General features: G+C 30.1%; 1 protein-coding gene across 1 annotated transcript; it reads left to right on the top strand.

Moving 5' to 3' along the window:
* The first annotated feature begins 1,518 nt into the window (after positions 1-1,518).
* On the top strand, positions 1,519-10,895 carry LOC108911891 (serine palmitoyltransferase 2). Its single transcript, XM_018716970.2, has 8 exons — positions 1,519-1,980; positions 2,059-2,118; positions 2,867-2,923; positions 5,723-6,072; positions 6,878-7,242; positions 7,434-7,771; positions 7,823-8,085; positions 8,369-10,895. Exons 1-8 carry the CDS (start codon positions 1,864-1,866, stop codon positions 8,610-8,612), a joined length of 1,794 nt encoding a protein of 597 aa, XP_018572486.1. The 5' UTR covers positions 1,519-1,863; the 3' UTR covers positions 8,613-10,895.
* The last annotated feature ends 1,430 nt before the right edge of the window (positions 10,896-12,325 follow it).

Here is a 12,325-nt window from a genome sequence, read left to right as displayed (position 1 = left end):
TTGCGTTGCTGCCTGCAGAGTGCAGATGTTTCACAATGGTGGAGGGGAGAATGACTCAGGGTAGTCACGGGCAAATACGCCATAGTCGTAGTCACATTGATTTTGTCAAGAGGGTGTACGATAAATTACGTGCATGGGAAAAATAATCTTGCTTATCAGATAAACCGACTAAAGCAAAATTTTATTATCACCGTTATTATTTTAAAATTAAAAAGCATAATTTTTAACATGTACCTTAACAAGAAATATTAAGCTTATAAACCTATATATGTATTTTTTTTAATGTAAGTATATATATTACGTATTTACATATGTTTGAAGACAATATTTGTTCATGTAAAAGTTGTACATCATCTGATTTCACCGTTTTCACTCATCCTAAATTTTATCGAACACGATTTCCAAATTGTATTTTTTTTAAATGCGTCTGTTTATTACACACATAACAGGCGAATATGTGGAGAATATCTGCAGACAGTACAGACTAAAAAGGATGTCCGGATTTGTATGCGCGTCTTAAAACAATCCCGGCTGATCTCCAAACCCAAAATTTTGAAAAAAGACTAAAATAATATTTTACATTTAACATCTTGTATCTCTTAACTCTCAACTTTTGGACTAAAGGTAAGTTCGGCTAAATCGCAATATTTCTGCTTCGGGAATCTATCCATGAATTTTGGCCTATTACCTGGGACCACCCTGTATATACACGGAGATGGCAGTAAAATTAAATAAACTGAAAAATTTTATAAATATTAATTATTTTGTATCGCCGCGTTTTTAGGGGCAAGAATTGCATTATTTACATCCCACAAAAGTTTTTGCGCGGTGTTCATGGGAGTTCACAATGTCATATGTAGGTACAGGATGTTTTGTGGGTACAGGTACCTAATTTTCCTGGAAAATTCAAGGGAGACGTTTCACTATTTAAAGCATCTTATTACAAGAACACTAATTTCCACAAAGCAAACCTCTAAGAATTTAACTGTGATGTTTGTTTTGTTTATTGAGTAAATTATGTATTTCTTCTGATTTATTTCACGTCATTCTGAGGACATCCACTTTATAAAAGTTACTTATTAATATAATTAATATCAACATGTTCGTTCTGGGTACGTCGATAGTCGTATTTTTGGCTTAAATTTAGATTTTAGCCCTTTTCCCAATTGGTCAGTTTTTGACAAATTGCCGCTGTTTTAAGATGGCTAACTACATATCTAACTTAGATATGTTCTTTCACTGATGCTTAGATAATCTAAAATCTAAGCATCAGCGAATGTCAAGGTTAAAAGATAAAAGATATCACAATAAGTGTCTTGTCTATAGATTTTTTTAAATTTGTGTAAATATCGTAACAGGACTTCGCGGCAGTGACTCATGATCAGTCTTGGCCCAAATTAAACAAGAGAATTCAGTCAGAAATACGCCAGATGCCAGATGTCAGTTAGCGATTGTGACATGCTGACATACAATTATTAGTGACAGCATAGATAAGTGATAAGTGGATGACAAGTGTCTGTAAATCTTTTTTATTCGTACTTAATCTATAACTGTACAGATTAAAACAAGACACCTTAACTATAATTTTTTAGTAGGTAACTATTTTTTCTGCAAATAGTTGAAAATAAGAGAAATCAATTAATTTTTATTTATTCGAAAACCTCCCGGCAGAAAAATCCTTTAATCACGCGACTACAACGACCAATCGCTACTCGTGCTTATCTGCACTAAAACACGCTTGCGTTGTAGTTCTAGCAGTTGATTTGGAAGACGAGAAACGGGACAGGTTAGTTTTGGGTTTGGGTGAGTTTTGAGTTGTGAGGTGTACTGGTAAATTTTTTATGTTTTAAATTAAAATTGGGGATGTCTGCTAGACTAGAGCCGAGTGCAGGGGATTACGTCCAAACAGAATTATTAAATGGCGTCGATTTCCTAAATAAGAAGAAAATAATCACAGCCGGCAATGAAATTAAATTCGAAGTGAGTTTGATGTTTCATTCAATATTCTGGCCTACCTATACTGCAATGAAAATTAATTCGTTTTTTTTCCTTTTCCAGGAATACAGGAAATTAAAAAATGGGTTCAAAAATGGGTCGTGTTCGAATGGACATATTCTGGTAAAGTATCCACAATATTACATTTATTTAAATTGTCGGAAAACATTTAATTACATATATATTTATATAATTTTTAATAATATCATTTACTAGGTACAACTATAAATTAAATATTTATTACTTATTTATACATATATTATTACTTAACAAGTTTTTTTAATCAGTCATTCATAATATAAATTAGATAATTGATTTAATTCATTTAAAACAAATCTAATAGCAGCTACATACGATGATGAATCGTAATTATTAAATGGTACAGTTGAAAATGTAGATAACCCATACATTCAATCAATACAAAAATCTATGCAAACTATGTGACTTCCATTATTGCGTTAAATAAATCTGCACTAGTTTGATCCTCCGGGTAGATGAATTGTTAAATATCTTACCACAGGTCTAACAGTTAGTTCATGTACCTACATACAGATACCTAGGTATGTTTAGTTAGCCTTCAATGAAAATAAGCTGTATCTTCAGAAATACATGGCTCATATGTTTAATATGCTGGCTGCGGGGTGCAGTTACCAGGGGCGCAATTGTATAACTTAAATTACACTTTAAAGTTATTCTACTGTTTTTCTTCCTATAAAATAATTTTTGGGAGCGCAAAATACAAATCTTACCCTGGGCGCTCATAACCATAGCTGTGATGGCACTTAATAATTACATTAAAATTTTAAGAATGGTGTTTTTTATTTAATATCTTAATATATTGCTGTATACTGTATACCTGTATATTTTACAGACATCCTCAGAAAGTGAAAATTCTAAAGGGAAACAAAATGGTATTCTACTACAAAATGTAAGTTACTGATTAAAATTTAAAGTCGTACACTTTATATTTATGCATATTTTAATCCTAGGGTCATTTTCATAACAATGTTAAATATAACTTGAAATATTCATTATGAAAATGGCTCTCAGATAGGTATGTAATGCCTTTAAATTAATTCAGATATAAAATTATTTGTCATTACATTACGGTATGTAGTTTGTCATAACACATCCTGTATTAGAAATGTGTACTTTTATTAATGAGTTAAATGTTAATGAAAATATTTAGTTTATAAAATTTCACAATTTTCTTCATTGTTTCCTTGTTATTTAGGAATATAGTAATATTGCAAAGTTATCATTTTAATTGAAAAGTGTTCCTTTTTTTAGTATTCAGAGCTTTATGTTTCAGATTATCAAAATTATATTTTGTTATACAAGGAATTGTTTGAAAAAGATAATGAAACGGTAATAAAATAATTTTATTAATGAGAATCAGCATTGGAAGTTTTATATTGCAAAAACTAAAAAAGTGCCCATAGGTACATTTATCATGAAATAATAAAATTAAAATATGGATTATAAGGTAGAAATGTGTCATAAATCGTACATATGTATCAGTGAGTAACTTTAATATCATATGATTAAAAAAACAGTTAATGCTTTACTTAATACTTTTCGTAAGGTTTATTTATACATATTCCTGCTTATCTTTATTGTTGATAAGAAAATTCTGCTTAAACGTTAGGTGTTATTTACTTAATTACAAATACTAAGAATTTGTTCTGTGAAAATATCAGACCAAATGAAACATTTGATAGAGGGACGATCAACATGAAACTTTTGTAGGTACTTACTAAATAAATATGAGGCTTTGTCCAGGGAGTATGTGGTTACACTATAGAATTTCTTTAATGCTATTAAATCTCACAAAGAAATAGTACTAATACAGTGTGAAACAAGAATTACAAAAATTACAGCTTGTTTGAAATCTTCAGATTCCTGATTTTATTGACCATAAATGTAAAAGAAATTCAAGGATTTCAATAATCTGTAAAATAATAGTAGTTCTATGTTTACTTACTATTGTTTACATATTTTTAATTAGTTTATATTAAAGGTAAACCGAACAGTTTATTTTAAACCTGTGGTTTACATTTCATACTTTTATTGATGGCGATAAAAGGTAACAGATAGAACATTCTGTAAAAATGTGTAAATGTGTAATGTGTAAAATGTGGTATTAATATATCTAAATGTCCTACTTAAGTCTAGGTATGTGTGCTGTACATACTAAGTACTATAGAGCAAATAAATTTAAAAACGTAAGTTATATGTATATTTAATTAATAACTAAAATTGTTTCTATAGATACTTACAAATTATTTGCTATAAAATATATCTGGTCTATAATAATGTAAATAAATCAGTTACTGTGTATTATCCGAAGTAAAAAATTATTAACATAGTATTATTCATTGCATGATATCGGTATAATAATTTGAGATACTAAATAACAACTTCATAAATTTTTAATTATATGTAATATTTTTTATCTTATGTTTTTTCCTTGTGAACAGTTAAAGAGTAGGAACTGTTAATTTGAAACAAATAAATTTGTATTTTTAACTTTTTGCTCGAAGTTTTGGGGAAATGTAAAAGTTATTTCCAAATGTTAACTCTAATTGCTTTACAATGTTTTAGATTTTTAATGTTTGTTACATTGTTTATACAAATTATTATCCATAAAATGTACTGTTATCCAAGTTCAATGTAAATCACTTCAAACGATAATTTTTCACACTATCACAGTAGGCTGCTATGCCAAGGTCTGTTCAGTTTACTTCAAATTAGTTTGAAATTAATTTATTGCATGTCTCGCATTGAGAAATATTTTCAATTTATGAGTTCTATTTTTATACAATAGATACCTACTATTTGTACTGTTATAGTATAAGTATTAATAAAAATTAAAAAAAAAAGAAAAATTTAACAAAAATCCTTTTTCCTAAGGAAACAAAAAAATTTGTAATTAACATATACATTTTTTATACAGAGTGTCTCAGAAATAAGTGCCAAAATTGAAACCCCATAATTCATGAAAAGCATCAGCTCTGTTCTGATAATTTTTTTTTGGAAATTAATTTTGAAGATAACGTAATTTTTTAATTTTTGTTACTGGAACATAAATCGAATTTTTATTAAAAACCTCTTAATTTTTAAAGTGACGTAATTTTTAAAAATATTTTTATTTTGGTTCTCTGGACTGGAGCCGAACGTCGAAATAATGTAATAACAGATCAAAAAATTAGAACTAATTAGTACTAATATTAGCTAGCAAGAAATTTTAAAATAGTGAATCATTCCATAAAACTTTCACATATGTTATAAAGATATTTGTATAACAAAATACATACCACAAAAAAACGTGAATCTTAAAAAAATTATTTGTCAAAAGTTGTTGCTTTTGACGTGTTAGATATGGTTAAAATTTTGACGTTTAAATGCAACGGGAATATTTTTTGATAGTTTTGTGATATTGAAATAGTTTTGCTTTAAACCTTTACAGTTACCAGGAAATTAAACATACAATGTAACTAAATTCAACAGGAAACTCATTGTATAGCAATATTGTGCAAATTTATAAAGCAAACATTTAACCTATTAAAACTTTACTGCATGAATTAAGATTAGAGTAAGGATAAATATTTTCTTTTTTTTACTTTAAATAATGTATGACAATTACATTTACATAATATTTTTAAGGTGTTTAGATTTGTTTACAAAATACTGATTATTTATTTATAATCGTCTATCTACATTTTAGGGCTATAAAAAAGCAGCAGGTACCTCATATCAAGAGCATTCAACTCCTAAAACACGAGAGATAAAAGAATCTTTCGAACCCCCCACTCTGATAGTAGCTGCTTTAACTCAAATCAGCTTCTATATTCTCATGTTCCTGGGCTACTTAAGTCAGGCCCTATTTCCACCAAAGATAGTTAAGGAGAAAAATAGAGATGGCTACCCACCGCTGTATGACAGATTTTCTGCTTTTTACTCAAGATATGTGTACAGGCGGGTACGGGACTGCTGGAATTATCCTATTTGTAGTGTACCAGGTCATGAAGTGGTGTTGAAAGATCGCGTGACGAAGGATAACGGCTGGACATTTGAGTATGTAATTAGCTAAGTTGTCTTTTTAGCTGTACTGGCTATTTTTTTTTTAAGAATCGAAAGAATAACTGTATTATCATGTAGTCTAAATAATTATGGATCAAATGTTTACTAATTACATTTTTTTTGTACTCTTACCTTTTTATTGAACTTTAACCATAAACACAAATGGAAATAATTTGTTAACTTTGATTTTATTTTATAACAGTTATAACAGTAAAATTCTAAAAAAGTGTCAATACAATGTGATAATGGAAATAAAAGTATTATGAGATCATGAGAGATAAAAATCTTTGATGAACATTATTCATCATTTTTCTTGTACTCTAATAAACTTCTTAGTTTGCAAATGCTGCCATAACATTTTCATTTCATAAATATTTACATTTAGGGTGCAACTTTGAAAGGGCATTTATTTCCTTAAATCTTGTGGAAATTTAATTTATTTTTTTTTTCGTAATTTTCATACCCTGCCATTGGACAGATTAGTGTAACTCAAAAAACAATGTGCCCTGAGTTCGATAGCTGCCTAGTGTTGGCCTAGACAAGAGTTTATGTGAGGTTTAAAAAAAACAAATTATAACTTGACTTATTTAATCTAATAAAAATTTATTTCAGATTAGTATTCTGAGGATCACATACTTTATTTTTTACATTTCGGAATTTAAAGGTTTTCCAAAAATTCTCTTTTATTAATAATTGTTCGGTAATCCCAGTGTGTTATTTAAACCGTAGACTCTTTGAACAAGCATCGTTGATACATTTACATGGTAAAATGATTTCAAGTTTTGTATGTCCTCTTTAGGTTTACTGGTTCCAAAACTAAATGCCTCAATCTGGCTTCTTATAACTATTTGGGATTCGCCGAACCGTCTGGCCCATGCGCTGAGGCAGCGATCGCTTCACTCTATAAGTACGGTATCAGTACAGGCAACCCACGTCAGCACTACGGTACTTGTGAACTCCATGACGAATTAGAACGGTTGACAGCTGAATTTCTTGGAGTTGAAGACGCTATAACTTTCGGTATGGGATTTGCCACGAACGCCTTGAACATTCCCACGTTGCTTTCGCCCGGATGTTTGGTTATAAGTGACGAGAGGAACCACGCTAGTTTGATTTTGGGTATTAAGTTGCCGGGTGCTACCGTTAAAGTATTTAAGCATAATGGTGAGTGGTATGATTAACTTTTGAATTTGAACACTAAATAATTATCAATGTAAAAAGATTCGATTCCCATTGAAAATACAAATTTTTTTTATGACAAAAAAGGGAATAAAAACAAAAAAATTCTTATTTCCAAGTTTGTGTCGGTGGTTTTTCTATATAAGAGATGGTCTTTTATTACAATTTTTCCATAGATGTAATTCACCTAGAGCAACTGCTGAAGGAAGCGATCTGTTACGGCCAACCGGATCAACCAAAGGGCACATTTAAGCCGTGGAAGAAAATAATCATAGTAGTGGAAGGGGTGTACAGTATGGAAGGCACGATTGTACGTCTTCCCGAGATAATAGCTCTTAAGAAAAAGTACAAAGCCTATCTGTATTTAGACGAGGCTCATAGCATAGGGGCAATGGGCAAACACGGAAAAGGAGTCGTCGATTATTTCAACTGTGATCCGAAAGATGTCGATATACTTATGGGTACCTTCACCAAAAGTTTTGGATCTGCAGGTGGATACATTGCAGGCACAAAGGTTGGTTAGTAAAACAATGCAATGCATACATTTTGTATGTTACAATTTCAGAAATTTATAACTTACCTGAGGGATCAGAGCTACTCCTCCCGATACGCCTGGGCAATGTCTCCTCCCTTGGCCGCACAAATCATATCAGTTTTAAATATCCTCATGGGTAGAGACGGCACAAACGAAGGTCAGAAGAGAATCGAATCCCTGGCACGGAACACTCGTTACTTCCGACTCAGACTAGAGCAGATGGGTGTTATTATACACGGAAATGAAGATTCACCAGTCGTGCCCATTTTAGCATATCTGTATTCAAAAATCTGGTAAGTATAAATTTTAAGGCAAGATGTAACTTTTGAAGGGAGTCATATTTAAATGGAGGCTACCTTTGATGTTTGCAAACACATTATAAGTTTATTTTTTCAAATTCCTTTGTCTTTGTTGCCAAATCTCATATTTCTTTCTCTTTTTTCTTACTTCAATACGTTTGTAAATTTCTATAATCTACACCTCTTATCTCGGATCTTCATTAAGGTTTTTGCCAATACCTTCAACAACCAAATTTGACATTATAAATGAGTAAACAACGTAATATGTTTTTTCCAGTGCGATGGTACGGACACTAATCAAAGAGAAAATTGCTACTGTCGGAGTAGGATATCCGGCCACTCCCCTGACACAAGGCAGAATTCGTATATGCCTTTCGGCGGCGCACACCAAAGAACAATTGGATTATGCCTTAGACGTTATAGAGAAAGTAGCCGACGAAATAGGCTTAAAGTACTCGCGCAAGCCTAGAGATTTAACACCAATAGATTACAGTAAAATTAAAATATATCAAGATTCGTAAATCGTTGCGTGAACGCTTAAAACACCGTTGGCTACATTGGTAAAGTATGTTTTTCAGTATTTTGGATGTTATTCATTTTTAACAGTTGCGGGTAAGAAATTATATACCATGACGCTTTACTTTCATGTATATTTTATATTTTACTCCTGGTTTTTACATAGTTTCTCCTTGTTGTATGCTTTGAATTGTGTATGTTGAAAGTAATAGGAATGTTGTCGTAAACCAATAAGTTTGGTCAATAGATGGCTCGGGCTGTACCTGTTTTTCTTGTCGTCGATGGCGTGTGCCTTAAATCGACAAATATTAACAAAATGGTTGTGGTCAGTTTCCAATCTGTTTTTATGGGATAAATTCTTCGCTCGATAGAGAACTTTTTTGACAAAAAAAATTTTGAATGAAATTTGCAAATGAAAGAATTAAATAGGGGTTGCCAACCTTGAAATCTGAAAAAAGGGTTGCAAATATGTAAGTATAATATTTTTCATATTCACCTGATGGATTCATGTTTTTTTTTATTTTTTTCCAAAATTAATTGTTCTGCTTAGTAATATCTATTGTTGATTATTAAAAACAAATGTTTTGAAATATATATATCGAGGGCATCATATCAGAAGGGCGTACGAACCAAATCTGAAATTTTACAGGAAATTAAAAAAACGTTTTAGAAATCAAGATTTAGAATGAATTTGTTGATTTTGCCAATAAGGCCAATACATTATAATTTATTGGGGAGATTTAACATCTTATAATGCCAACATGTAATTAATTTCCGGTTCATGCGCCCTAATATTAGGATGTCGAGGAACGTGTATTAAACTTATTTAAATAATAGGCGTATAGTACAAAAAAATATGCTTTATTGATACAGTAATTATATTAATACCAGTTAAAATTTGTTACATTTAATTTCTGTGCCTTTTCATCTTTATAAGTCGTTCTCGTACTTGTAGAGATGTCTCGTCATCAAATTCTTCATCATCGGAATTTTAGGAACTGTCAAAAAAACATAAAAATATTTATATTCTGGAAAAATGACTGCGTCTTTGCCTTGGCACATAGACAATGAATTGTTATAGTTTAATTTATTTATCAAAAGTTTTTCAGAATATAGCGATGTAACATTGACCGGGTTTTTAGGACATTACAAAATACCAAAAACAACACAAACTTTATCTACGAACATTTTCAAGATTAACCATATTTAAGGTTATGTGAAATTTACCAAATCAGTTGAGGTCGTATAAGTCAATACTGTCTAGCAGGCGTAAAAGAAATAGAGAAATATTAGAAGGGCGTATGAGCATACGCCTTTCTGACATAGTTTTGCAAGAGTGGTTCATACGCCTAAGTAAAATGCGTTAGAATAGAGTGTTGATGTTTATGAATATATACGCCCTTCTGATATATTAAGCAAATTGATTAAATTAAGTCATACGCCTTAAAAACCCAAAACCGATTATAGTTGCTCTTACGCCCTTCTGATATGATGCCCTCGATATGCAACCCTTGTTGAGGTTTCAGGTTGGTCGGACCTATTTTAATTTTTTAAATCTTGAAGTTTTTCATCACAAAAGTTCTCTATGAAGGCCCTAGGAAATTCAACATTTTATTATTAAAATACGACCATTTTAAGGTGGTGATCGAATTGTATATTATAAAGGAATTAAATATTTTTGGTTGTTTTACGGCACAGCAAATCGAAGTTTTGGAATAAAATTTGAAATTATGGTATACCACAGCCTTATAGAACCATTCTGCCTTTGTTTTTGGAAGCTTATGTTTCTTTATGAAAATTGCAGACGTATTTAGGTTTTATATATGCAAGCGAGAGTGAATTTGTATAAAAATTAACAAAATATATTTAAAAAATACGGTTCACATAAAAAAAAATTTTTTTTCATACCTATTACTCATTTCTTCACTGGAAAGTAATTCTATTCTATTCTAACACTAACATATAAAAAATGTGCATAAGTTGAAACAGTAAATGTACAAAACTTTGAATAACAAAGATTGTTTTTGGAACTCTAAATTTTAGAGGCTGTTGTATTTGTAACAGTATTGCAAGAAAATTTGCCAAAATATTGAAAGTTATTTTACCAGTGCACTTTTTTTAAAGAGGCCATCTATTAAGATGCATCCCTAGGAAAATTTTGTTGTTTTTACAAATTTTATAAAAGCATAATATGAGAAATATTTTTTATCTACATATAGCTATTTATTGATATATTTATGATTATGTTTAATTGTAACAGACTTCAGAATAAAGTTGTAAAATGATGAGTTCTATTTGATGTCACCTGGCATTTCAAATTTCGTATCCTAATTACATGAATCCTTTTCATTAGTAATTCCCCTAAAGTATTTTTTTGTGATTAGAATGGGGGTAGTAGAGATGACAAAGTTTTTATTGTCGAAAAAATTAAAGTATGAATTGTACGTAAAAACGGTTTTAACAGTTGGTGGAGTAAAGGTAGCTTAAAAATATGCATTATTTCGGAATAATTAGCAGAGCCTTGGATTTTCATAAAACCTTTTGCAATCGCCTTGAAATGGCTTATAGAAAAAAGTTATAAACTTATATTTGTACACTATTTATTACTTAATAGTTTAAACAAAAAATTGTTTTTCAGAAAATTTCAAACCAATTTTAATCAAATTGATACGGGTTTTCGAGGTCACTGAATAGGAATATAAAGTTAAAAAATAAAAATTCAAAGTGGCTGATCCAATATGGCCCACTTTTTTTAAACAATTTACTAAAAAATTACAATTTTCCAAGCTATTTTAATCAAATCGATATAGGGGTTTTCGAAGTCGCTGAACAAGAATATTATATCAGAAAATAAAAATTCAAAATGGCTGATCCAATATGGCCGATTTTTTAAAAAAATTTAATCAAAATTACAAATTTCAAAGTAAATTTAGTTAAATTGACAGGATAGGGGTTTTTGAGGTCTCTGAACAAGAATATTATATCAGAAAATGAAAATTCAAAATGGCTGATCGAATATGGCCGTCTTTTTTAAAAATTTATTTAAAAATTACATTTTCAAAGCAATTTTACTCATATTGATATTTTTAGGATTTTTCAGATCATTGAACAAATACAAAATGAAATCAACTCGTTAAATTTTAAAGAAATTTGGGTATGATGTTTAGGGTTCTGCAAAAAGTCAATATATAGGATTCTTAATTAACAAATTTATTAAAAATGATAAAAGTATTTGCATATTAAAAATAGAAATATAAAAAAATAACAATATTCAAATTTCATTCTCTTGAATCATTGTAGATTCTAGCAATTGGTCTGATTCTCGTTCTTCTTTGAAAAATGCTTGGCAATTGAGACAATCAGTTCCGGAACAATTAGAGCATACTATGGTGCAAAGTAGACCCTCCTTCCGGCAACCGCATGTGCCAGGTGAGCTCCATTCACCGAGCAGATGTTCTCTGTGTCTCTTTCTAATCAAAAATATAATCCTTGAATCACGAGAATGAATTACATTACCATATAAACTTCTACTACATAATTTCATCATGAAAAAATATAGGTAAAACTGAATCTCGCGACAATTTATTGAAAAACCGTATTTTTTCGTATTTTATACTATTATAGCAACAAAACAAATTTTTTTCGTTGATTATACTTTTATTAAGATCATAGTTTGAAAATATATTGGTTAAATAAGCAAACAAAATTTTTTTAACTT

The sequence above is a fragment of the Anoplophora glabripennis genome, unplaced genomic scaffold (assembly GCF_000390285.2).
Source record: "Anoplophora glabripennis isolate ALB-LARVAE unplaced genomic scaffold, Agla_2.0 scaffold6, whole genome shotgun sequence".
In the NCBI taxonomy this organism is placed as follows: Eukaryota; Metazoa; Arthropoda; class Insecta; order Coleoptera; family Cerambycidae; genus Anoplophora; species Anoplophora glabripennis.
The sequence above is the reverse complement of the archived record's forward strand: the minus strand, read 5'-3'. Positions and strand labels throughout refer to the sequence as shown.

Coding starts and splice junctions, on each gene's coding strand:
- LOC108911891 (XM_018716970.2), top strand. CDS start 1,864: ATGTCTGCTAGACTAGAGCCGAGTGCAGGGGATTACGTCCAAACAGAA. Junction 1,981..2,058: donor GCAATGAAATTAAATTCGAA/GTGAGTTTGATG, acceptor TTCCTTTTCCAG/GAATACAGGAAATTAAAAAA. Junction 8,086..8,368: donor TATCTGTATTCAAAAATCTG/GTAAGTATAAAT, acceptor TGTTTTTTCCAG/TGCGATGGTACGGACACTAA.